The 27969-nt window shown below is 37.0% G+C and overlaps 1 protein-coding gene across 6 annotated transcripts; it reads right to left on the bottom strand.

Moving 5' to 3' along the window:
• Positions 1 to 475: 475 nt before the first annotated feature.
• LOC131554407 (tetratricopeptide repeat protein 12-like) lies at positions 476 to 27843 on the bottom strand. Of its 6 annotated transcripts, XM_058799804.1 has the most exons (25): positions 27691 to 27843; positions 27328 to 27491; positions 27118 to 27148; positions 26816 to 26893; positions 26597 to 26718; positions 26411 to 26470; positions 23596 to 23667; positions 23416 to 23476; positions 22828 to 23016; positions 20803 to 20872; positions 19512 to 19600; positions 18946 to 19114; positions 18416 to 18505; positions 17630 to 17693; positions 16563 to 16697; positions 16224 to 16316; positions 15963 to 16031; positions 15209 to 15310; positions 14324 to 14423; positions 13982 to 14207; positions 13083 to 13148; positions 4952 to 5185; positions 3218 to 3374; positions 2751 to 2880; positions 476 to 2648 (listed from the first exon to the last, which is right to left on the bottom strand). In XM_058799804.1, exons 1-25 carry the CDS (start codon positions 27746 to 27748, stop codon positions 2503 to 2505), a joined length of 2775 nt encoding a protein of 924 aa, XP_058655787.1. In that variant the 5' UTR covers positions 27749 to 27843; the 3' UTR covers positions 476 to 2502. The 6 variants fall into 6 exon arrangements, with proteins under 6 accessions (XP_058655787.1, XP_058655784.1, XP_058655783.1 ...); XM_058799805.1 differs by lacking the exons at positions 476 to 2648; positions 2751 to 2880; positions 3218 to 3374; positions 4952 to 5185 and adding an exon at positions 8757 to 8898; XM_058799801.1 differs by lacking the exons at positions 13083 to 13148; positions 13982 to 14207; positions 14324 to 14423; ... (16 more) ...; positions 27328 to 27491; positions 27691 to 27843 and adding exons at positions 5709 to 8898; positions 10000 to 12092; positions 12249 to 13079.
• Between the last annotated feature and the right edge of the window lie 126 nt (positions 27844 to 27969).

Genomic DNA, 27969 nt, shown 5'->3' with positions numbered 1-27969 from the left:
GGGTCTTCCAACATGACAATGACCAAGCACACAGCCAGGATAACCAAGGAGTGGCTCTGTAAGAAGCATATCAAGGTTCTGGCGTGGCCTAGCCAGTCTCCAGACCTAAACCCAATAGAGAATCTTTGAGGGAGCTCAAAGCCAGAAACCTGACTGATCTAGAGAAGATCTGTGTGGAGGAGTGGGCCAAAATCCCTCCTGCAGTGTGTGCAAACCTGGTGAAAAACTACAGGAAACGTTTGACCTCTGTAATTGCAAACAAAGGCTACTGTACCAAATATTAACATTGATTTTCTCAGGTGTTCAAATACTTATTTGCAGCTGTATCATACAAATAAATAGTTAAAAATCATACATTGTGATTTCTGGATTTTTTTTTAGATTATGTCTCTCACAGTGGACATGCACCTACGATGACAATTTCAAACCCCTCCATGATTTCTAAGTGGGAGAACTTGCAAAATAGCAGGGTGTTCAAATACTTATTTTCCTCACTGTATATTGATGCAAAAACCAGATTCACAGTCAGGTGTCATAATGTTCTGCTTTGTAATGATGTGCTGAAGGTGGCAGTAATTTTCAGTGTGTAGTGCGCAAAGCAATTGAAAGGGTTGTAAATGACCTTTTACCACATAAGATAACGGAATCAATAAGCTAATTACCTTAACTACTGAAGGAGTAATTATGTAACAAGCAACCACAAGTGTTTCTAATGGTCTATTTCTCTACTTTCAAAGATTTAATATCTTAGTTTGTTTCTTTTCAGTTCTGTGACATATTCGCTTCATTTCCCGTTGGGCCCATTTTGATTGTACTTTCAATTACAAGAAGCCATTATGTTTTTTATTAAGTGACAAGCCAGTAAATCTGCTGTGCCCCTAGGTTGTCCCAGCCTGGCGGTGGGATTTACAAAGAGATGCATCTCAAAAGCAGTGTGCTTGTTACTACTTAATTGCTTATTTTTTCCCTCCAACGGCGATTATTTGAAAGGGAAACACATAATGTGAAACCTAATAAGTAGCTGAACAACATGTCTAATCTCCGAGAGCGCCGGGGTAGCGATACATAAAGGGAAGCATTCATGTATATCTTTGCATTCATGTACAGTATATCTTTGACATCAGTTCGTCCTACATTAAAGAATGGTAAATCTCAAAGCAGCAAAGAAACTATAGGGAATGTTAGGATGAGCAACCCAAAACCTAAGAATGAAAATTCTGTCATTGTTTATTAACCCTCATGTTGCTCCAAACCTGAATTACTTTTGTTCTTCTTTGGAACACCAAAGAGGATATTTTGAGAAATGTCTTATTGTTCTTTTTTTTTTTTTTTTCATACAATGAATCTTGTTTTGGACTCTATTAACTTTCACAATTATTCTTCAAAATGTCTTTTGTTTTTCTTTTGTGTCTTTTGTACTTACCCAGTTGATTGATTACATTAGGAATTACAAACATTTTTTGTATTACATGTTTTTTTAAATGTTATGTTTAAGTATGCAAATGAGGTGCTATCTAATTAAATATGCGCTAACTGCATACATTCTACAACAAAAATCTTTACATTGGATGAAGCCCGGTTCAAAATACTTGCTTCATTTTGTTTGGATATCTCTTTTTATTGAATTTTTTTATTTTTGGGGGGAATAAAATGTTGTGTAAAACCAGGCAAATTATACAACAAACCTCTGTAAAAACCTAAAGAATATAGATAGAAATAAAACTGTAAAATATGGTGTATGTAAGTGATACTGAAGTGGAGATTTTGAAAAAAAAAACACACATTTTGAGAAAACAGCCTTTAAAGATATGAATTGTGACTGAAATCTACAAACACAAATAGATAAAGTGCTATAAAAGAAGCACTTAAAGTGTATTTGGGATGTTTTCCTTCCATTAGTCTGAAAAAATACTTTTGAGATATATATTTGAGAAATACCAAAATCTTAAAATTGACAAGTGCATAAAAAAAGTGTAGTCTACAATCACAGTAAATTATCACTAGTGTGGCAATTTTCAATTAGAGAGTCTGTGTGATCAACTTGAACCCACTGCGAAAACTTTTGCCTTCTCACGAAATTCACAGAAATGATTGCATTTTGCAGGTGAAAATTTTGTAAATCTGACTGCACCTTTACGAAGAGGAAAGAAAGGTTTTGGAACGACATGACGGCAAGCTGTTGTATGAATTATCCCTTTACACGGCTATCTGTTTACATTATTTACACATTTACTTAGCATGTATATGTGTTCACAATGAAATGGCTGACTGGCTTGCATTTTTTACATCTCTATTGTAATATTCAAAGCATGGCACTATGATAGAATAATCGCACATTCAAGAGCACATTGGGCCTCTTTTAACAATGTTAATAGTTTCATCAGCTTCCCAGTGCAGCTAACTAAACATAATGATAAGCAATTCAAAACCTGTCAGATAATGATTGAATGCTCAATGCAGATTTCAGTCCGGTTGGGCTGGTTTGCAGTGAGCTCTGTTCTGTTAGCATTCACAAAGGGCCCTGGACCAGCAGTAGGCAGACCTTTGCAGACAACGTCTGTTTGCCATCCAGACAAGAAAGAGAGCCAAACACGCCAGCAAACAGCCGGCCACTGAGCTGATAATCACCACCACGGCTTCAGTGTCATCTGTACGGCATTAACAATCCAAATCAGACCGACAGTTCAGCTGAAATATTTTCCCATTAGTTTGTTTTACTACCCCACCAGAACAACTTGGTAATAAGTTACCTGCTGTTTCAGAGAATGATGAATTGTCTGCTTCTTTCAAAACAGGGCCGAAAGAAATGCGGTTTCCCGCGCTGCTGAAGATGGCCCCTGCTTCCTCTCCGAGATGCGCATTTCGACTCTGAACGCACTGCTGAGATGAGAAATGGATAACCAATAATGTCATCATCCTGAAATCAAGCCATTATACGGGGCCAAAATAAATCCCCTGAACTTCTGCATACTTTAAACTTGTTTACAGGCTCGACGAGTTATTCTGTTAGCCTACGAATTGCCGACCACTTCACTTTCTCTCTTGCAGTGACAGAGTAACAAGCAGGGGAAGATCATTTATTTAGAAACTGCAGACGCTGTCATCAAAACAGGGAGAGTAATGAAAAGTGGAAAATCTTTCAGGAGAAATATTGAGACCTCTTCAACAGTGATAAATGATCCCCATGTTTTCATCTGTGGGCCGGCTTCATACTCACCCTCTCACACTCAGAATGGTTCCTCAAACACACGCTCAGGTCACAGTGCAGGTAAGCGGTGGAATAATTGATCATCTGGAAGAGACTGATGGTGAAGCTGGCCCTCTTTGACAGGACGCTAGGAAGCAGTCTAATGCCATGAGGGTCTATAGGCAGCCTGAGGGAGTTCACATCAAAGAGACGCATTAGCTCTGATAGTGCGAACAAAACTAAAATAATGAACTCGCCGGGTGATGCAAACAGAGGTGAAACGTTTGGTGCTGAAAAGCGTGACAATTAAATCCTGTGGATGGAGTGCTATATGCAAATATCTGATGGTTTTGTAATTATAATAACAACAAGAGCAGTGGTTTGATTTAGTCCAACGTGAGACGGATACAGTTTATGGGTTATTTGAACATCATTTAACATAATTTATCTTATACTATACTATCATACAGCATATAGCATATGTTTGTACATTACCATTTATTAATGTCTGCATAACTCTGTCTGCTTTCTAAATTCATCTTGTTGATGTTTTTGTGAACAACTCAGCCAAGCATGTGATTCATTAAATAAAAAGGGCTTAAAATCTTCTTTGACCCATCCCTTACACCTTAACCCACCCTTAAACCTACCCAGACCACCAAACCTGTCCCTAACCTTACCCGTATCCCACCTCAATAGCAGCAGTAGTGTTTTGCAATACAATATGAACACAATAAGTACATTGTACTTACTTTTTGATGTAAGTACATAGTAATTAAGGCCACCTAATATAAAGTGTAACCGTTCATTTTTTTAAAACACATTTTTACACAGCTTAAAAACAACTACACTAATACAATAAGGAACATATTTAGTGTAGCTTTTTTTTTTTGTTATATTGCGTAACTGTCTTTACATTTCCATCGGTCTGACACATTTATGCGGATCTGCAGGCTACCTGTCAATTGGGCCAATCAAAATAGTATATTATTTTTCACTAGGTTAAATAAAATTAAATAAGTATCTAATCTAAAATTCAAAGATACTACTTATATTATCCTATAAATGGCATAGAATAGTACAGGAGTATGCAAAAAAGGAAAGCACTGACTTCCTTCCTCTGAACTTTTATCTGCAGCTTTCGATGTTCTCCAATCAATTTTATTTGATGAAACAAGACCTCCCATGTCACTCCTTATTGAAAATGTTAAACAAGAGCACACTGCTGTACTTCCAAATGACTGAATTTTGAAAGAATTTACCTCATAGATGTTCATTTTGATAAAAGGTTTAGTAAATAAATTTACTGAAAGTACACATTGTGCTGTCTCTGGATATTTTGGCAATGTGCTATTGGCAACAGAGCCGAGAGACTCACAGAAAGTGAATACTTCACACACTAGCAGGGACACAGACATCAGCAGTTTACTGTACTGCTCTAACAGCTCGATATAGGGACATGCTTTGCCCAGGATATTTATAGCTTTCTCAAGTTAAACAGTTTGAGGGAATGTTTCTTAGCCAATCATTATAATGCTGTTCCCCTGTGATAAGGTGACCAGTTAAAACGTAGCTGAGTCATACAAACAGGAACTAATGCTGATGTATTAAACTTCCACATAAAAATATGGGAGACGGGATCCGTATAATCCAGCCATGCTCTGACCATGTAGCTGATTTGGTACCATAATGTGAAATGTGGCCTGGTTCAAGGGCGCCATGTGATTTCAGTTAATCTAAAATAACCTGAGAGGTGCACATTACCTGGAAAAAATGCAGCAGGTGGTGTTAAATTCATCAAGTCTGACGGTGGGCGAGAGGCAGCAGGATTTTATCTCTAGGTTCACCTGGCTGTTATTTGTTTTGAGGCTGATGACGACGCGTAGGTTTCCGAGGGCAGGGATGAGATCTCCGGGCATGATATCTCTCTCCAAGTTCAGACTCATCTCTGCTGTGTAGTTGCCAGTGCCGCAGATATCATCTGAGATTTGCGCGAGACTGGAAGAAGACAATCAGACGGTCAAAATCCAATTGAGTGCTGTGAAAATTAATCATGTTGACTACAGTTTATCACCATGCTGGCATCTCTATAGATTGCATCTGTACTTGTGGAGATAAAGTTTATTCAGTAAAGTAACATTCCATCCACAACAACAGCAGACATACTTCTTTATTGATATCACTAAACTGAAATGAAATTAGTGCAATTTTTATAAATGTTTTGTTTTTCAATTACAATTAGTACATCAGACAGTTTCAGATTTTCTTGTTTTGTTTTTGTTTTTAATTACAGTTTTAGTTTCAATTGTGTATATGCATTTTTACAAAAAATAAAGTTACAGTAATGGAACAAAAATAATACAGCATATTAGGAGATAAAATATTAAAATAAACACCACAAAAACATCTGCTCAAAAACATCTATCTATCCTATGCTGCTGATTGATCTAGCACTACACAAATGCTAATAAAACAGTTTGTTTCCCACATTAAAAGTGATTTAAGAGTTGTGTGTCATTACCCACTGAGGGAATCGGGTGCTATAATCCTCCTCTTCCTGTTTATCACTGGCAGGTCTGACATGAACTCAGCAGATACCCCTGAGTCACTTTCAGCAAATGGAGTGGTGCCATGTGAAATATCTTCACTCCCTTCCCTAGACTGTAATGAACCTTTGGGGAGCGATTGTGTCTCTGTACTTGAGAAACTCAAATCCGTGTGGACAATAGGAGAAAACTTTTCCCCAGTAACAGCAGACAGCACAGTCCGCCCAAGGTGTTTTTGTACATCATCTGTTGTGTCTGAACTGGACATTTCGTCAGAAGGAAAGTTTGACTGTGTTGTTCGCGAATGCTCATTTACTGTTGAGAAAAATTCAGTCTGGTTTTCAGCTAAGGTCATATGCTCTTTATGCAACACATTCTGCATATGAATAAGATCCAAAGGGAAAGTTGGTGAAGTTGTTCGAGTGAATGATTCAAGGGGTGACGTGTTCAAGGCCCCTTCTGGTTGTGCTGCAGCTGTTGTGTGCCTACTGAAGCCAGAAACTGGGCTGGATGTCATGTTCTTAGGATGCTCTTTAACATCTGATAAATTGACAAATACTTGAAGTGAATCTTTGTGGTTGTCAAGTCCATTTATCTGCGTCATTGTCTGCTCAATAGATACTGACGGCAAAGCAGAGAAGGTCAAATGTTGTTCAAACTCTGTATTTGAGAGAGCAACAGGGGAAACAGTAGTGTGAATTGGACTTGAAACAATCCTGTGCGAATTTGACGTGAACGAGGTTTGATTCATGCCAGCAACGGAATGACTGCTCTGATTATGGTGTTTCAGAGTTGTTGGTTCAACTGTGCCATCTCTCTTCTTTAAGTATGACTCAATCTGAAGTCCAGATTGTGATTGCGGTGTTTCTGTGAGGAATTTGTCTCCAGGGTGAGCTTCAACGAGCTGCTGGACTGATGGGATACTGCTAACTGTGTAGCTGCCCAAAAAAAGCGTCACATTCCCTCTTGGGTTTTTAATAAGTTGTCTGTTGTCTAATGGCAAACCAGTGTTTCCAGTTTTCATTGAGTGATTTAAAAAGGCATACTCACTATTACGTTTCTTAGAGATGGACAAAACTCTGGCATCTGTTGTCACTGTATTTTGTGACTTTGCGAAAGTTGTTGGTAGCAGAAAGGACTTCTTTTGTGGAACAGCATGAGAAAACAGGGAGATGTTGGCAAAAGACTCCCGGGGTTTTAAAAACATAGTTATTGTAATGAAGGACTTTGTTGTGGATATGTAGCTGTTAGGAGTCTGATGTGTTGGGGGAATGCTAAAATGTGATATGTTTTTGTTTATTGTGGTTGTGTTTACCATTTCGTGTCTTGTTAATCTGTTTGAGATCATGTTTGGCCTCTCGGTTATGTCAGATGGGGATTTTTGGTTTTGGTTCGTAGAGTCAAGTTTAGTAAAGTCTTCCATATTTGCGAATCTCCTCACAGTTGCATATGTAAACGAAGGTGGAATCGATTCAGGAGCTTGAACCGATACAAAAGGCTTTAATCTCTCTGAGGGAAAATGATTTAGAGGCTGTCGAGGCTGATGATCGTTCACTTTGAAGACATTAAACACATTCTTAAGCTTTGTCAGAGGTGGAGGAGGCGCCGCTGTAGATAATTCGTCAAACTGATAGAGCTGTTTTGAAGCATCTTCTTGAGGTGAAAAGGTTCGGGGAGCAGCAAGTGAACTTTGAGTCTGTTTCATGAACATTCGCTTATCACTCGCTGTAGTTGCTTCCTCAGCGTTGGTTAATGAGGCAGTACTAAAGGCCATCAATTCACTCAGCCGAACTGGAAAATTATCCATTCTGTTACGTTTCTCCATCACAGAGATATTAGATGTTCTGGCTCCTTTGGTACAAAGATGGGACGTTTTGAGTAAAGATGAAAAGTTTTGAGTGGGCAAAGAAAGGTCACTTTTATTCAGACGATGAAGGAAACTTGTTGGTGAGGTTTGGAGCGTTTGTTTAATTTGACGCTCTTTACTTGATTCGGTGTGAAAAATTGATTTGCTTTCTAGTCCATCCCTCACTGAGACAATTCTATGCACGGAGTCAGATATCAACCGCGAGGCCACAAATTGTTTTGTCACGTGCATTTTGCCAGCAGCTGTTACCATGTTTGAAAAATAATTCAGCGTGGTTGTGTCTGGATTCTTTGCAGGGGTCAGCTTTGAAGCGGAGAATAAAAACATTGAGTCTGGTTGCTTTAGTGACACCCCGAAGGGTTTTGGTCCATTGGTGCTGGGATTTTTGCTGCTTTCTGCCATTTTATTAACTATTACTTGGCTGGTTGATTTCACTTGTAATGGAGTATCAAGGATGAGTGAACTTGGTGAAAGCAGATTCTTCTGTTCTTTTGGCTCATGCTCAGATCCATTTCTTGGATTTTGACCATGCTCAGTGGTTAAAATCCCCGTACCCTGCAAGAGTGTAAAATGCATAATGGTTGAATGGTTCTTATTCAAAGAAAACTCTTCAGTATGATTCAGAGGGTCATCAGCTCCAAACGACTCCAGAGTCCAATTTTCAGTCTTGTTTTCGACCCATCTTTCCACGCTCTCGTTTGACTCCCCAAGGTTATCAATTACTGCTGGATCAGTGGCCGATACCATGGGAATGCCATTTGCGGGCGAAGGAGTAATAGACTCCAAGACTCTTTGATTCTTGCTTTCCAGCGAAGCGTGAAAAAAAGCAGAGATCTTTTCCCTGCCTCTGGACAGATGAGCAGCAAGCATCATGGTGTCATTCATCATTGACTTAAATTCAGCCTCAGCTGAGGGATGAAGCCTCTCCTCATCATTGGAGATCAATGAGAGGTCTCCGTCAGACTGAAATGGCTTCGCTGCCGTACCGTCCTCACCCGTGGAACGTGAACCTGTATCATAAGCTAAGACAAAGCTCGGCCCATTTGAGGTAATTGCGTCTTTATCAGTGGTTGTGGTTGCATTTACTGTACTTGAGTGCTGCCTCTCATGTGGCGTATGGAACAAATCTGTCCCTGGAGAGGCGATTACAACCATAGTCAGGCGAGCAGGGCTTTCAGTGGAAACTTTTCCACCGTTGTCACTGGAGCTGTTTTGCTCTTCTGATGGCATAGTTGTTATGAAGGTTGCACTCTCGGTTTGTAGGGACTGAAAGCCTTGCAGGTCCTCCTTAGCACTCACTGAAAAAAGCAGTGTTGCAATTTTGCTTGTGAGATGCCTCATAAAATACACATAAATACCTATAGTATAAACAGTTCGAGAGCCATTAAAATTTTACAACTGAATATACAAAATATATTGAAGTAAAAAATATTGCATGCATAAGGATTATTCCGTAACATAATACAGATAAGCAAGTTGCAACATTTGCCCTAATACATAATTCAGTACTCTTTGTACTGTGTCTCAGTTCTATCACTGGGGAAGCACCCTTTCAAAAGGTACTAATATGCTTTTAGGGGTAAGCAAAAAAGAAAAAAGTGTATCGCCCTAGTATTTTATTTATTTATTTATTTTGAGAGTGTGGGAAATTAAGAAATCTGTGAGTAAGTTGCTACCACTGAACAGAAAATTTAGAAATACAGAATTGCACATATAAAGATGGGCCCACTGTAAAACAAAATTATTTGAAACATTTACCCTACATCTAATCAATACTGCTCTTATATCACAATTAAATATATTTAATGTATTATAATAAAAATATATAATTATAATATATTAAATGTAAATACTGTTTAAAAGTTCATTGGTGGGTGTAATGTATCTCAAAATTAAAATATATATATATACTTTTTCATTATGTGAGAACATCAACAAAAATTCTATATAAAATATAAATTACATTATGTAGAATTATATACAGAAATAATTATATTATTTTATATCATTTTAAATTGAATTTAATTATTTAACAAATTAATTCTAATTTAAATTGTAATTTAATTACTTAATAAAATACAATTTGAAATAATTAACAATTATAATTCTATAATATATGTAGTATTATATATATTTAATTAATATGTTAATTTAATAACACTATTATATATTAACACATTAAATATTCAATTAATAATATTCTTACCATATATAATTATTGTATTTTTTTTATTAAAACAAATTCATACAACCATAATAATTACAACCATTAATATTACAACTATAGTTTATAAACTTTAATATCTTTAATCAATCATTTCTTATGATATTTGCTGCTAGCAATAAAATCACTTAATTGTGCTGTCGGTAGTTACGGAGGAAAAACTTAGTGTACATACCTGTGAGTCCGAAAATGAAAAATATGAAACCAATCCCCATACTTAATCTTCTCTTTTGGTTTCTTTTAAGCTACACATACATAACACCATAATGAAGTTCTGTTGAGATGCACTACACAGGATACTATCCAACAGAGCTCACACTACACTCTCTGCAGGAGCCTACTGTGAGCTTTACCTTGCTCTCTAGTCATTTATAAGTAGATTAGATTACTGACACGTGAACAAAAGCAAGCTGAGAAAAATAAAACGGATTTCTGCGTCAGTAGAATCCCTCATCACCCTCATCGCGTTTGACTGCGTATAATTTTTCATGCGCGCCTCAGCCTGTGTGAGCTGCTATGATAAGGTAGTATTCGAGTCATCCATTATTAAACAGATTCAGATAAAGCTTAAATACAGGGTAGAGAGCTTGTAGTTTTCATGTCAATTCATCTTCAGGTGAGTTTACACATTTCCTTCGCCAGAAAGATTAAAGCTTAGTCTAATCCACTCATGGTAAATAACGTATATGTGTGCCAAGATCTGCAGTTGGGCAGAAATTTTATTTATCTGCCTCACTGTTCACTTGCTGGAAAGTTCAAAGACAAATGTCTCTGGGGGCCTGGTTCTGTCTTTAATATAAGAATATATGAATGTAGTTTATATGGCTAAAAACTCATCTCTTCTGTGAGCACTTGACCGTATCCTGCTGACTCTTAAAAAAAAGTCTTATATGGTTTCACTATTTATTTCAACACTTCCTGTTCTAGAAAGTACTACTCTAGACAATGTTTGAAACTTTGTATTGTTAGCACTTCTCATGCTCTTTATGATGAATCATCTTGTTGTCTTAATCAGTAAATTGCTTTGGATAAGTGAATAAATGTAAAATGTACAAATATGATATCAAAGGCACTGTAAGTGATTCTTTACATTTTCCCTACTACATGACAGATATCACTGAAATTGTGAAATAGGTGTCTTGAGAAGTCACACCTGTCACTTGGCTCTGTAAACAGCAAAAACTGACCAACCTAAATGTGTTTTGTAAATATAAACGATCTTTAATTTATGATGGATGCAACACACTCCACAAAAGTTGGGACAGAGGCATAATGAAAGTGAAATGTTCTGACTTCTGAGCCCTCAGATGGCATTGCATGAGAAACATCATGCTGCTGTGTGAAATATAGCCACATGGGCTCAGGAGTACTATGGAAAACTGTTGTCACTTAACACAGTCGGCAGCTGCATCAAGAAATGCAACTTGAATGTCTGTTACTCAAAGAGAAATCTGCCATCAATTCTAGTCAGAGATGTCAGTGAGTTCTCTGGGCCCGAGCTCATCTTAGACTGTCCAAAAGACAGTGAAAATGTGTGCTGTGGTCAGATGAGTCCACATTTCGGCTAGTTTTTGGGAAAAACAAATCAAATTGCCAGTTCCAAAGACGAAAGGGCCATCCAGACATCAATCAGTAAGAGGTGCAAAAGCAAACGTCTGTTATGGTTTGAGGGAGCATCAGTGCAAACGGCATGGGTGACTTGCATATGTGTAAAGGTACCACTGACATGAAGATGACATCTTTCATGAGAATCCATGGGTATTAGATCAAGACAATGCCAGGTCTCATTCTGCATGTGCTACTACAGCATGGTTTTACAGACACATGTGGATGTGACTGACTGGCCATCTGTCTACTGTTGAGCAGCTGAAGTCTTGTATCAAGCGAGACTGGGCAAAAATGTTGCTTGTAAAACTTTGAAAACCATCATCCTTAATTCCCAGATGATTAAAATGTGTAATTAAAAGGAAACACAGTGGTAAACATGCCTCTGTCCCAACTTTTTTGGATTGTGCTGTAGCCATCAAAATCAAAATTTGTTTATATTGTATTTACAAAATAAAATTAAGTTGCCCAGTGAAAACATTGGAATTTTTTCTTTGTAATTTAGTCAATTAAATAAAGGTTCAAGGAGACATTGCCACAGGAGACATTGCCACAGTTCTTCTGGATTTAGTCTGTCTCAGTTTGTTCTGTTTCTTCATGTCATTCCAGACAGATGATGATCAGATCAGATCTCTGTGTGGAGCACTGGCTGTTGTCAGACTCCTTGTGCAAACAAAAATCTCACTGGATTATTACAATTAATGGCAAAATCAATGTTTGGAAACCTACTGACACACTACAGCTACAGCTACCACTACAGGGTGGTTTAATTAAAGGAATAGTTCAGCGAAAAATGAGCTTTTCCCATCATTTACTCACCCGCATGTCATTCCAAACGTGTATGGTTTACATTCTACAGTGAAGATCTTTACTATTCCACAGAAGAAAGAAAGTCATACAGATTTGGAACACACAAGGTTGAGTTCACAAAGACAGAATTTTCATTTTATGTGAACTACCCTTATCCTATCCCTTTATACATGTTCTGGGACAAAGCTGAAGTGTTCAGGTTCCATATTGCAGTCTGTTTGTGAAATCCTGTCCCAAACCCTGGAGTACACTGTCAGACTCTAAAGCAGATCTTTAGATCTTATAACCCTTTTGAATTGTAACAATATTTATTTTTCTTATTACATCATCAAATGCTTTCTAAAGCTATCAAGTCTGCAAAGATGAGCAGGCTTTAACCATAATTATCTTCAAATGCAGTTTTATTAATCTTTTTTTATTAAACACATGAAAGCTAATATTAATCCATTTATCAACAAACAGAGCAAAATGTAATCAAGGCAACACACTCCCCAAGCGAGTCATTTGAGATGAAAGGAAATTGAAACGTTTCGAATATCGTCCCAGGGCAACATGTTCTCTACAACAGCAGATAACTGAGTCACATGTCAATGTGAATTCTCTCTAATTAAAACGAACACAGGAAACAGCTGCATAATCAAGATAGGCCTTAAGGCATGACAGTAATTTGTGGCCTCACTTAAGATGAGCATCTTAAGCTGTGAAGCAAAGAACGGCATTCATCTCTATGTGTGTGTGTGTGTGTGTGTGTGTGTGTGTGTGTGTGTGTGTGTGTGTGTTTGCATGCGTGTCCTGAGTTATGGGGTCATTTATTGAGGAACCGAATGAGTGGTAGTGGCTCACGTGATCAATCTCACACAGGAGTGAAGGATTTCTAAACCATGGAGCTCCCTGAGTTTCTCCATGTGCCTGAAAAAATCAAAACAGATATATATCAAACCAACAGAATTAGGTTCTTTCTCATTTTGACCACACAATGAACTCTAAACAGTCAAATATAAAACCAGAGCTAAGAATATGAAATGCAAACAAGGACATGAAAACGTCAGCCAGTTTGCTCTGCATATAAAGTAGGTTCATCGGTTATGTGTAATATTTTTGGCAGTGTCTGCACCTTCCACTGTTTTCTGTTTAAAATGTCTTTTTTAGGCTGCACTCTGATCTCAGAGGTGTGAAATCTCACTGTAAAACTCATGCTCTGAGCAGAGTTACCTCTAAAAAGTTGAAAGCTCATCAAAGTTGAATGCTGTAAGATTTTGACTCCTCTTTGTTGGATTGTCCTTGTTTGATGCTGACTGGGAAAATAAGACGCCTCAAGAACACTTAACAGAGCTGCTACTTTTTCACAGACCTGAGCTTGTGGACGCTTCATAAATTAAAGATGAAGGGAAAAAAACTCAATAGTTCTCTAGGTCAATGAATGTATAAAGGCCCAATCGGTAAATAATTAAAGAGACTCTCACATCTGTAAAAGTTCTCGTTAACAACCCTAAAATGAGATGAGAATATAAACGAATTTCAAATGCAACAAACAAACACGCTAATATCTGAATCAAATCAAAAACTGGAGATCTGAGGGGTTTTAATTCATTATGCATTTTTGTTAAGGTTAATTATAAGGAGGCATTAACTTTTCACCTTCATGTTTCCCAGAGTATCACTGCTGTGTATAAGTACATCAGCATGAATGTTAATCAATATAATACAGGTGACTTAAAGAGGCAAGTCAGACTTAATTATACCTGGGCTCTATTTTGCACAGCTTCCCAAGAGTAATGGCTGCATTCTGTCGAACGGCTGCTCTTTTGGCATCTCCAGAAGCGTGGTGTAACAGCAACTGCACACAGTCTGTGCCTAGGAGGCCACCAGCAGCTCCATCCACTTCTAAGCAATGGCCCATACACAAAGCTGCGTTCCCCACCACCAACTTGTCAATACCACCCAGGAGTTTTCTCAAAGTGCGCAGCCCTGAATGAATAAATGTGGGTAACGCACACACACATACACAAAGTCACCGTAAAGCCACAGAACTTAAGACACGTTATTGAATCCAATCCTCTGCCTCCCTGACCCTCAGAACTCACGTTTGTCAAGCTTAACCAGCTCCTCACAGGCCTGTGGGATTGAGGCAGTACAGACTGTCAGGGCTTTAATGGAGTATCTGGAGCTCATCTCTCCTCCTACCTGACAGGACAGAAGGACAGACACACAAGCACATTTCAGTTAAATCTCTACGATTGCAACCGCAATACTCTGCTGAGAAAAACCAACACACCTGGTCAACAAAATACAAAAATGTGCGATTGTGGCGGCCCCCAAAGTTAAACTCTTTACCCTGTAAAGCCTGAAATTTTAAACAATGTTTAGAAATAAATAAATGAATATTAAAATATGTATTGCAATTATGTTTTATACATTATATTTGATACAGGATTGGTTTGGTATGATCAGGCTATTATGTGGCTATTTATAAGACCAGTGTTGTGGTATAGTGTAATGAGACTGGAGCCGCCTGGCAGAAGCCCCTCCCTGACGCGAATTCGCATCTGTTGTGAAGTGAATTTCACACGCGAATGAAGCGAGTAAACTCAAAATGTTCAAGCGTCCAACTACGCGCGAATAGCGCGATTTATTCGTGCAAGTCGCGACTGGTGTGAACGCACAGTAAGTATATGAAAGGTGGGAAGAGTTGGATCTAGATCCAACCACGCACCCTGGATCTTGAGACGCTCCTCAAATTGCTTGTCGCTGGAATCTTGTCACGTCGCGTGTAGTTAGGACACGGTGTAATGTGTCAGCAAGGTTGAACTTTCTCACACAAAAAACTTCCCATGCTGGGCTAAGATGTGCTTTTCTGTAGTGCAAATTGCATAATCTCTACAATCTTTAGTATCTTTTATCTAATTTAATTTGACTTTCTTTCCTTAACAGACACTATACTGAATTCTAAAACCTGATATAAGCTCTACCTTCAGAATCTTCAGCAACTTCTTCACTATTCCATTCCGCACAACTTCTTGAGTGGCATCAGAAGACATCGGGAGCAGAACGCTCAGCAAACCTGCAGCTCTCTGAAGCCCAAACAAAACAAGATAACATGTTTGATCCCACAACAGGATGGATAGGACATTTCAAAAGGATTAGGCTGTAACTCCAAAGTATTTTGTGGCGGGTTGTCAAAACTGCAGTTCAAGCTGTATCACAAGCACTAAAAGTCCACCACGAGGTGGAAACAGTCAGTTCCATTATATATAAACGGAGACAAAGACAAAGTTCCTTCACCTTAATTGTACTCTGCCTAACAGCCTGCCTGGAAAGACATGAAGCGCCAAGGCAGCAAAACCCAAGCAAACAACCTGGAACCTGATTTACATAGTCAGAGAAAATAGTCCCCAGGCTAGGGCCTGTGGCTGCCACGGTAATCATTATGTAAATACTTCCGTGCATGCAAAATCCTTCTCTTGGGGATGTTAGCCATCTAAGGACATCCATATATTTAAACTCTGAACTTCCATTTTTGATTCCGTAGAAGCCATATGTGTAAATGTTTTGTAGAGATGCTCTAGAGATGCTAATATGCCGGGCTCCACAACAACCCACATCCTGCAGGATGAACATTTCAATAATTAATGTGCAGAAATCTTCAGTTCAAACGTTCTGGCTCCAGTCATCAGGGGTTGGGTTAAAGCTTGCCTTCGCCTTGCTAAAACGAATTCAACTCACTGTGATGACGCCTCCAGAGGAATCGCTCAGCAGGTCCAAGCACCTGCTGCTGGCCAGAACAGCGTGCTCCTGTATGTTAAAAGAGAGCCAAAAAAAATTCTCTCCAATTTTCCTTTGGTGTTTCAGACATGATTGCAACATATGGAGAGGAAAGGCGCTAACTGAACATTCTGCCTATCCAAGGCCCTTTGGCTACAAAAATGCTTGATGTTTCCGATGAGGGCTGGCCCAGAGCCCACTGTATTAAACTTCCTGCTTTACCTGGACAACTTGAGAGGGATTTGAGGCTAAGTTGATCATCAAACCCAGGAGGGGATAGAGGACACTTCTACATTCACAGCCGACGCACTGCTCCTGCAACAAAAACAGAGCTTTATCTTGACAGTGCCAGAAATTAAATTCATGTCCTTTTGCAGTTTTAGCGTCTGTGGGAAATGGCTGTTTCACAGCTCATGCAACAAGATAGCACAAGGAGCTTAGAAACAAACCCTCGGAATCAAAATTCAGAGTGCAAGACATCATACATAATTCAGCAATGCTCAAGGACAGAGTATTTGGGAGCTCGGTTGTGATGTAAAGGGTTATCATCTCCAAGCTTACCATTGCTTGGAGAGAGCATCTCCAAAATTCGTTACGTCCTGCTAGCTTTTTACTGATGACATCATCTAAAGCCATGGTCCCGATTACAGAAATCACAGAAGCCAGTGTCTTGTGGTCAGCCGTCATGATATTTGACTACAAGCGCATAGGAAAAGCAGTATTAGCTGAAAAGTTGACGATTTTAATTATATACAGTAAACTACCATACAAAAGTCTGGGTCAAGATGATATTTTTGTTTGTTTTTGAAAGAAATTCATATAATGTTATTCATAAAAAGATGCTTTATATTTATCAAAAGTGGCAGTAAAGACTAATGTTACAAAATTTCTATTTCAAATAAATGCTGTTCATTTGAACTTTATATTCATCAAAGAATCCTGAAAAATAAAGCAGCACAACTGATTTTAACACTGATAGTAATAAGAAATGTTTCTTGAGCAGCAAATCATATATCATACTGTATATGCAGAAATATTTGTCAAATTTTACCAACCCCAATCTTATAAATGTTAGTGAAAGTTAATGATGTAAAGCTAATTATGTAATTAGTATTTTAATAATTATGAATTCTAATTATAAATATAGAAAATACTGAAGAAAGTTTTTGTCTGTTACCATTCATGATAAGACATAATAAGAAACAGCTCTCATGATACTAGTATTAATATGATAAATACAATTACTAATCATTTGATTTAATTGGGTGTCCACATGGACTGTAATCTATGTTGCACTGAAATGCAGCAACATATTTGCGTTCTTTGAAGACTGGGGTCTTTTTCTATCATGCAGTATAGTAAAATAATCAAATCAAAATTAAACAGACTCCTTAGCATGTGGGGTCTTAGTCCTAAAGATACACAAAGTAAAGTACAAGTCCTATAAGTTATTTATTGTCATACAGTATCTTCTAGTTGTGACTGATAATGGTAGCCAGGTACAATCCGAAAATGTCTGAGAATTCAGACAACAAAGTATTATTGATGAGAATATTATACGCTATTGTAGTTTAGATTATTATAAATATTAAGAGGATGACTATGAATGATGTTTCATAATACATCACCAGCAGATGTTCAAGAGGAAGGGCAAACACTGCTGTGAAGTTCTCCCTTGACTGAATCTTAAATCTGAAAAAGACAGACAACAACAACAAATTATTAAATAAAGACACTAACTACTAACTAAAAAAGCTCAACAGACTTAAATCCTCAGATAACCCTCGCGCAGTAATGCACAAAGAGCCAGAGGAGCAAAAGATAAAAAGGCGTCATAATGTGGTGGGCGCTGATCCAAGCAGAACGATGGTTTCAAATCTCACGTTGCTGACGCCCAGCGTAAAACACAAGACAAGACCAATATGCCTAATCATCCTTATCTAGAAACAAGAGAGCAGTTTGAATTCACTGAACACTTTTCATTGACTATCTATCAAACTGTTACGCCATTCTCATTTCCCTCTGTGCATGAAGTGGCTGTTTAATTCCGTCTCCTGGTCACCGGGAGCACCTTATTCTATCTGTAAGGTGGTGAATGACTAAAAACGGCGAGAGGCAGATCGCTTTCACAGAGATAAATGGAGGGATTTGTGAATGTGATGGATTGTTTTGTCTTAAATGTGTTCACTTTGCATTCTCAAGGGACCTGGGCTGTTGAGCTGAATGAATTTGAATATGTCTCGATTTAATACGTGCGACTATGATGTATGGGAATCTAATGGACTCTCGGGTGGGTCGTGCCCAAGATTACATAAAAAGGGGCAGTTTCACTGTCTCTGTTTCAGGCATTCACCGACTTCACATGAAAACAGGGCATGGTATATGGTAAGGGCAAATATATTGATTGTGCATACTTATTTTCTGCAGCCAAGTTCTCCAGAACTGTAAGCACCAATGCAGAGCTAGTATCCCGGCAAACACAGCTCATCAGGTTCTCTGCCATTCTAAAGGGGACAGATCGCATTCATTATAGGCTCATTAAAAGGACTTTAATAAAACATGCTACAACAGTAGGAGGTCGTCTGCACGCTAGCTAATGAGATGACTCGCAGATATCATAGGAACACCACGCTTAAATCTGCTCTGCTTTATAAACAGCACAGGAAGTTGAGAAATATTTGACATCAAAGTGGATTCAAATAAATATTAGTAAATATTATAAAAGCAATATAGATAATTATTTATTAAACATATAGAATAAATTAAATATTTAATCTATCTATATTTAATTTGTCTATAGATCTATATTTAATTGAATCTATTTCGTTTCACACGATTAGTCCTGTCTAAATGGCTCCTCGTGTGTTATACTGTAAATAATTAATTCACTGCACTTTTGTAAACTACAATGCAATGCATTCAATATGGCACAAAAAATACATACTGGGTTAAATTCAGGTTGTCTATGAGCACGTCTCTTCCGTGTTGAGTTTGTGAGTACATGCCGAGCAATTCCAGGCTTTCCCTCTGTATTTCACGTACCGGTGATGCCAACAGCTGGACCATGTGTTGTCTAGTACCGAGACACTCCATCAACAGCTGCTGGTTCTGCTCTGGGAGGAACACAATTATGGAGAAGGTTTAATAAAGACGAATGCAGATTTAGTTGACCAGTTAATGAGATTATAACTGAAGGGCACAAACTACTTACTAAAGAGACTTTTAATGTGGGTGGCAATAACAATTTCACTGCTAGCAGGCAAGAACAGGATAAATTGATATCGACTTGGATTTAGACAATTTCACGAATGCTCATTACTTTAAAAGAAGCAGGGAAAAGCAGAACCAGATTAAGTGGTGTCAATACATTTAAAGTTTTCCAAACAGAGACAGTCTGAAAGTATAAAAAAGAAATGTGCAAATGGGACTGAGACTTTTTCCTCAGCAATTGCTTCTTTCATTTTCAAGGTCTCTTAATAAGAATCATATGCTCGCTGCATTTCATCTTACCATTTCCACTGCAAACTGTCCTCCATAATTTGACGACAGACATACATAGGTCAACCGCATATGGATCTTTTGAATTCTGTGAGAGACAGCTAAATACAAAAGAGGAAAAACTGAGATACAGTAAATACATTTCAGTCATGCACTGTAGATAAAATGTTAAAGCGATAATTTAGCCAAAAACAGAATAATCTGCTTTTGCATCCTTTTTAAAGCTTGAAAGCTCCATTCCTCATTCAATGTAAATGCATGAAAAAGAGCAACAGGCATATTCTTCAAAAACTGTTCCATTGGAGAAATAGTGTTGTTATTGTTAACTATAACTATTCAAAATAGTTTTTGTTAATTGAAATAAAGCTAAAATAAAAGGTTACACTTTATTTTAAGGTGTCCTTGTTACAATGTAATTATACATTTAAGTACTGAGTAATATTAATTAACAAAATTATACTTAATATATAGTTAGGGTTAGGATTAGGTTTTGGTTTAGGGTTACTTGCACGTAATTATGCAAAATTTATTGTTATTATAAAAGTAAGTACATGTAACAAGGATATCTTAAAGTGTTACCAAATAAAAATTAAATTAAAACTTAAAAAACTGAGAAAATCTTTTAGAAAATTAAAAAACCTTGGAAAATACCTGTAATAAAATTTCAATAAACTGAAAAAAACTCATAAAAAAAAGACAAAAACTCTAAAACAAAATGACTAAAACAAACTAAAATTAAATTAAAAATTGAAAACAAAGTTCAAATATTAATAACTTAAATAATACTAAAATAACACAGATTCGGTTTGGAATGACATGAGGTGGTGTAAATGACAGAATGAACTATCCCTTTCAACAGACATGTTTTAAAGATGAGAGACCACATGTGTGCAAACTGCATGAAACAAACAAAGCGAATCTCCCAAACAAACCAATCAATCATTGTCAAGCACAGATAAACCCTTTCAATTTCATTCTGGTGGTGGAAAGGTAAATTCCAATACATGACATGATCATACAGCCAGATTACACATCTGTTGGTCAAATGCATTCAAATTAGTAAATTAATTTTAATAGCATATTTGGTTGGAACAAGACAACCAATAAGAGCAGAGAAAGCTGAAGATGCCATCAATCATACGTGGATTATGCATGCACACTTTATGATACTACAGTAAGATCTTCTCATACAATTAAAATTAAACCCAACTTCTAGAGACCTTTACACCACATCAGCCATTTTCAAATGTGCAAAGTACATTCTGACCACAAACTGTCAGGTTCACTTCATTAGCAACCTTACCTTCTTACAGTGTTATTGCCATTAATGATACTGAAGCCATTGTTCAATCTGAATAATGTCTGCCCAGTACCTGTGAGGGACACCAGATAAGGTCAGTGTTGGTAGGTGTGTAGTGAGAGCCATATATCAACGCTAAATCACAGTAGCCAGACTCAGACACACAATACGCTCCGTTCAAGGGCAAAAGAGAGTGCAAGGAGAATAAACAAAAGCTCATCAAGAATAAGAGAGCGCTGCCTTATCTACACAAAGGCAGTGTTCATTCTGTGGAAATACTAGAAATTAGTTTACAAAGAGCTATTCAGGTATCTTACCTGAACAAAACATTGGCAAAAAAAAAAGCTTTCTGTCTTGGAGTGCTTTCAAGATTATGCTGCACAATGTGCAGGCCCATATTTTACCCTTATAAAATACTTCTGAAACTTTAAACAGTTTTTAATAGAGGATATCTGCCGGAAAGGATTGCAGTATATAAAGTAGGAAGTCAAAATTCAAAGTTAAAAGTTTGATTTAGCATGTTGTTTTTATAAAGTTACTTTGATACGAAGGTACCTGTATATCAATTTGAAGTACAGTATAAACACAAACATGGTGCCTGTAAAGGAGAGACCGGGGCTAGTTGTCACACAATATCCAATATCCCAATAGCTGGAAGGTTTGAGTCAAAAGTCATATTAAATAAATGTGCTTTCCCTAGAAAAGGTTTTTTTGGTTTCTAGTTAGAAAAAAGTAAAAGTAAAATATCAAAATAATTTTTGTAATATCTTTTGTGTAAACAAGTGAACGCAATATCATCACATTTCTGTATAAACATTACTAGTCAAACATTCTGAGTGACAAAAGTGACAGCAAATATTTATAATCTTACAATAGTTTACTTTTTAAAATAAATAATGTTCTTCTGAACTTTCTATTTATCAAAGAATCCTGAAAACTATGTATCAAGGTTTCCACAAAAATATAAAGTACAACTGTTTTCAACATTGATAAAAAAAAAGAACTGTTTCTTGCACCAAATCAGCATATTAGAATGAATTCTGAAGGATCATGTGACACTGAAGAATGGAAAATTCAGCTTTGCCATCACAGGAATAAATTAGATTTGAAAATATATTAAAATTAGAAAACAGAATTTTAATTTCTAATAATATTTCAAAAAAATAAATGCAGCCTTAGTGAGCAGAAGAGGCTTCTGTCATAAACATAAAAATCTTACAAACCCAAATTTTTGAACACTAGTGTACATTAAGACAAGAGCCAATTACATAATAGATTTAAGTTGAAATTGAATTGAATTGAATTAAATTTTATAAATGCATACAATTTATTACTACACAACAGTTTAATATTTTGTGCGACCTTTTACATTTGATTTCATAATAAATATACTTTTACAATTTCGCTGTAGGCAGAACTTTAAGGTTTGTGCTTATACAGAAATTGAGTTTCAAACATAAACTCACCCTGAGAGACATTCACTAGGGTAAAGTGAATTTAAAAAAATATTCACTTTACCCCTGTTCTGACGTGTGGTAACAAGCCCTGGTTCTCCCTTATATATAGTATATTTTATCACAATCTGCGCTGATCTGACACAGGATCAGAATTGAGCAAACACAAACTGAAAGGTAATGCACGCGTTCACAAATAAAGTCTAAAAGTCTTGAGCTTGTGCTTGTGATAGGACTGTGTCTGTCCTCTGTGGCTGATCATGAGGATTAGTTTCCTCATCATGAACTGCAAATGAACCGCAGAGCAGAATCAATGAGCCCTCTGCACAAAATTCCTCACTCCTCTCCTCTCCTTATCGATCTTGAGTGCAAGAAATATCGCCCTGGTTGCTGGAACAACACTGGGTAAACCGAAGGCATATTTCACACAAATCTGAGGTTCAACACTGGCGTAAACATTTGTTCATCCTACAAAAACCGCTGGAGTTCAGTGACAATTAAGGAAATAAATAAGAAAAATCAACAACATCCGATTAAAAAAACAAAGGACTCTGAATTAATCATGTGAACTTACAGTCTTTAATAGCCTGTGAGAGCAGCTCCAATCCACCACAGTAGTAAAGATTGATCTCATTGGGTCTGTCGAGCTTCTTCAGCAGCTCTGGTACTGCCATGGCCTGCTCCGTTCCCTCCTGTAGCTCTTCCCAAGCGGTCTTTTCCTGGAGAGATGCCTTCTCTTCCAAATCCACTTGTCTCAGATAAGCTATTGTAATGCAAAGTAATGTGACTGCTTCACCAACATTATTTCTTTTTTGCAAATTCATGTGGAAATATTCTATTAAAATGCATAGAATGGGAATCCATAATGCCATTATTCCTCTTGAAAAGTTCAAAATCAATTTAAATGAGCAACTAATGTTCTAAAAACTGCTGGTGTAAGCATGTGACGAGAAAGAGGGAACGTGTGAAAGAGACTTGTGTAAAAACTACAAGTGAATTCAGTTTATTCTGAGAAATGCTTGACTAAAAGGTACATATCCAGACAGCGTGGATGCTAAAATAATAGCTATGCCAATCCTACTCTGGTGCTAAAGCATGGATCTAAAGTATATTGACCTTGCCTTCCCTTGCGTCAGATCCTCACAGCATTTTTGGATCATACCTTTGACCATGGTCTCACGCTGTGGCTCCATCTCCAAAATTTTTCGATAGCAAATCCTGGACTGAAAGTGCAGCAAAAGCAGCAGGATGAAAGGAGAGAGGTCAGATAAATTGAGAAATGTAAGTGTAATCCAGATTTACACTTGAAAGGACAGAAGGACTTCTATTGAACGATACTTACCTGTTTGAAATCCTTGAGTGCTAGGTGAGATTTTCCCATGTGTACATACGCTTTAATACACTTCTCATTGCACTGTGAATGAAAGTTTTATATATTCATTAGCCACTTGAAAATGATACAATAAACATAATACACTAGAATCTGTAAGGTGATTTATTTTGTCCCAATCAATTACTTTATTGGGCAAACTATTACTTTACCCAATTTATTACAACTTTTACATATTAAAACATTTTTAATATCTCAATTAAAACTCATTTGGATATCTTTTAGGGGGCATAAAAATTCATCCTACTGTATATAAAAGGATGAAATACGTGAAAAGAAAACCTATTAGGAAACTTGGAAAAAATAATTTCTTTATTATTTAATAGAAAAAATATTAAGCAGTGAAGTATTTTCGTACTTAAAATATTACATTTGAATAACTTTGGTCTTCCATATCACAGTCATATAGTGTGACCAACATGCAGAAACAAACGGGAAAAATATAAAACAGGAAATGATATCAAGAAGACCATCATGACTGTGTTAAGGTCAATAAGTCTCAAAATATCAAATAATTTGAGCTTTTTATTGTAAAGTTAATTCTGTTTGTCATGTGTGCAATCATCCAAAAAATATAAAAATTCATGTTTTTTATTTATTAACTTTTTAAATTATATTTAAATATATTTTTCTAAATAATGATCCAGATGTATCCACTCACGAGTCCTCAAATGTAAAATTTCTATATAAAATAAAATGGTATACATTTTTTTTTTAAAGCATATGAAACATGAATGCAAAGATTACATTAAGAACACAGCACTACACTGGCAGTTTAAACTAGATTTTTTAAAGATTTTTCCTTTTATTTTTTATTATCCTAGACACTGTTATTTGTCACTGACCCAACAGACAATATGTTGGATTTTCCTTTAAACCATAGGGATGTATATATATATATATATATATATATATATATATACACACAGAGCTGTGTTCAAAATAATAGCAGTGTTTATAAAAGCGAGTAAAGCTCAAAATCCTTATAATAACACACAAATGCATTGGGAACATTGCACATTCTATTCTAAATTAAAACATGAAGAAAAATTTAGTAAATTTGTTATTACTTTACAGAAAGTGAAATAAAAGGAATATTAAGCTGTTCAAAAAAATAGCAGTGTCTGCATTTTTCTTTACAAAGTCAAACATTTACTGTATAAAGTGAAAACTGCTTGAAGATTTAGCTTTCTTGTGAATGACTGAATTAACATTTAGTTGTATTAGCCACGGTTTCTGTGAACTGCTTCACATCTGTGTTGCATAGAGTCTGGCACCCATGAACAGGTATTCCAACCCAGGATGACTGCACTACATACCACAATTCCTCTGCATTTCTTGGTTTTGCCTCAGAAACAGCATTTTTGATGTCACCCTACAAGTTTTCTATTGGATTAAGGTCTGGAGATTGGGCCGGCCACTCCATAACGTTAATCTTGTATGTCTGGAACCAAGATGCTGCTTGCTTACTGGTGTGTTTGGGGTCGTTGTCTTGTTGCCGAGGGCATTTCCTCTTCGGCATAAGGCAACATAACCTCTTTAAGTATTTTAATGTACTCAAACTGATCCATGATCCCTGGAATGCGATAAATAGGCCCAACACGTAGTATGAGAAACATGCCCATATCATGATGCTTGCACCACCATGCTTCACTGTCTTCACAGTGTACTACTGTGGCTTGAATTCAGTGTTTGGGGGTCATCTGACAAACTGTCTGTGGTCCCTAGACCCAAAAAGAGCAATCTTGCTTCATCAGTCCACAAATTATTGTGCCATTTCTCTTTAGGCCAGTCAATGTGTTCTTTGGCAAATTGTAACCTCCTCATTTTCTCAACAATGGGACTTTGCAGGGGCTTCTTGCCGATAGCTTGGCTTCACACAGGCGTAATTGTTACAGTACTCACAGGTAACTTTAGACTTTCTTTGATCAACCTGGATCTGATCATTGACTGAGTCTTTGCCATTTTGGCTATTCTTCGATCCATTCAAATGGTAGTTTTCCATTTTCTTCCACATCTTTCTGGTTTTGGTTGCCATTTTAAAGCATTTGATGTCATTTTAGCTGAGCAGCATATCATTTTCTGCACTTCTTTATATGTTTTCCCCTCTCTAATTAACTTTTTAATCAAAGTACGCTATTCTTTTGAACAATGTCTGGAACGACCCATTTTACTCAGATTTTCAGAGAGAAATGCACAGTACAACATTTGCTTCCTTCGTCCTTAAATAAGGGCCACTTGTTTGACACCAGTTTTTTCACTGAATGATTTACCTCTCTAATTAATCTCCACACTGCTATTATTTTGAACACACCCTTTTCAATTAATGATTCAATTATACAGAATCATGACTGTTGGGTCTGTTGGTTTTCTATTACTCTACCACACCTACTAGTAAAACATTTGCCATGTAGAAATATAATTTCTACCAAAAACAGTGATTGATCTGGTTAGTGATGTTGGACTGCTATTATTTTGAGCACAACTGTATATATATATATATATATATATATATATATATATATATATATATATAAACTCTTATTTAACTTTCTAAAAGTTTTCCAAAAGCAAAAACTATTTGGCACAGCTCGGAAGGAACTTCAACCCAATTTTCTAATGCTGCGCAACTATCCAGTTCAATAGATACCGCACTATGTAGCCTGCTGTTCTCAGCAGACAAGGTAGGATGAGAAACTCTCTGCTTCGGCTGACACTGAAAAATGAGAGGGCACTTCTCTGACCTCTTTCCCAGTGTTTTACTCACCCTCAGAGCCCACTCACAGTCACTTATGGCCTCCTTATATCTCCCCAACTTGATAAAGGCCTACATAATACATGAATGTAAGAGACAATAAAATCACAAGAGGAACAGTCTCACAGGAATAGCAGTTATGATACTGACTTATCAGCTTATTGTACAAGAACTCGTTGAAGTGAAACGTTGAAGTACCTGTGCTCTGTTTGTGTAGAGAGCCTGCATGTCACGCAGCTGGTCCAAGCCTTCAGTATAAAACCTGACAGCCGTCTCATAGTCACCTTGAGTGAAAGCCTCATTCCCCTGCTGCCTTAACGCTGCGGGTCAAACGAGGACAAAGCAAATCTAGACGTTGCAAACTGACAACGGAAAACACAAACTGCCCATTTCACTCTCGGGCTTCAGAGTACCCACCATTGGCTTTTTCTTCCTTCATCTTTCTTCTCTGTCTTCTCTCCTCGGCATCTTTTTCTAATATCCTCAAGAAATTCTCTGATGAATCGAAGGGTACAACAAACCGTTGCAAGATTTATAATAAAAAGACAAGCAGTGAAGATGAAGGTGAGCTAGTTTGTATTGACTTATGAATCATTTACAAGACTTCAAGGGCAGACATTCAAGTTTTATACTCGAAACCAAATTATTCAACAGAGACAGAGACATCTTGTCAACTGCCGAACCAAGTACAGATAAGAGACTCCAATACACAAACCTACCTGGATTTTGACTTGATTCATACAGGACGTTCTGAAAACAAGAAAACAGTTGTTACTCGCTTTTTGAAAGATTAGGCATTAATATAAAGCATGTAACAATCACTTAATTTATTAAGGATAATCATACACTCTAACATGTACTTAAATTGCTATAAAAGTGTGTTTTATTCATTCATATTATATTTCTAATACAGACTGTAAATACTGTACCAGTGGCCTATTATCAGATGAAGGGGTTTTGTTTATAACAGTCTTATTGATTTTGGTTTTACGTGGCTCCTTCTGCTCCAGGGATGAGATGAATTGATCTGCCATTACAATTGCTTTCTCTTGGCACGACACATCGCTGGAATTTAACTGTTTTACCAACTCACCTGCAAATAGAAAGGAACAAATTCACATTTTTCGAACTCAAATTACATTTATCTCATGATTGATAAATATGTGCGCCACGTTCATTCAAAAAAATAAAAAATAAATAAATAAAAATGATAGCGCAACGTTTTATAATTACATTTTCTTATAACGGCAGCGTCGCAGCGGGAATATGGTTTGTAAACAAACAGCACTTACTCATCTGGTCAACATCCCTCAAAAACCTTTCGAGGTCGTCGTTATCTGGCAAATTCATGCTTAAAAACGAGTTTACAAAGCACAGCAACTGAGAAGTTTTACCTAAGAGAAGTGAGGCAGGTTTATTTACGGAAGTGTAACCCCGTGACCATAGCAACAGCAGCCATGTGCAAAAGGAATAGTTAACTCCTGCTGGTAGATACTTGTAACCACGTATGTCTATATCTATGCTTGTAACTACATGACTACACGGCCAAATTTAATCTTTGATGACCATTC

This window comes from Onychostoma macrolepis, chromosome 15 (assembly GCF_012432095.1).
Source record: "Onychostoma macrolepis isolate SWU-2019 chromosome 15, ASM1243209v1, whole genome shotgun sequence".
NCBI lineage: Eukaryota > Metazoa > Chordata > Actinopteri > Cypriniformes > Cyprinidae > Onychostoma > Onychostoma macrolepis.
Note: the sequence above shows the minus strand (reverse complement) of the source record. Positions and strands in the feature narration are given on the sequence as shown.

Bases quoted from the DNA above. Each gene is read 5' to 3' on its own strand.
- LOC131554407 (XM_058799800.1), bottom strand. From the start codon at position 10,039: ATGGGGATTGGTTTCATATTTTTCATTTTCGGACTCACAG. The intron at 5,186-5,708 runs GTAATGACACAC...GTCTTCTTCCAG, and splicing joins GCACCCGATTCCCTCAGTGG to TCTCGCGCAAATCTCAGATG. The intron at 2,881-3,217 runs GTGAGTATGAAG...TTCTCATCTCAG, and splicing joins ACCATTCTGAGTGTGAGAGG to CAGTGCGTTCAGAGTCGAAA.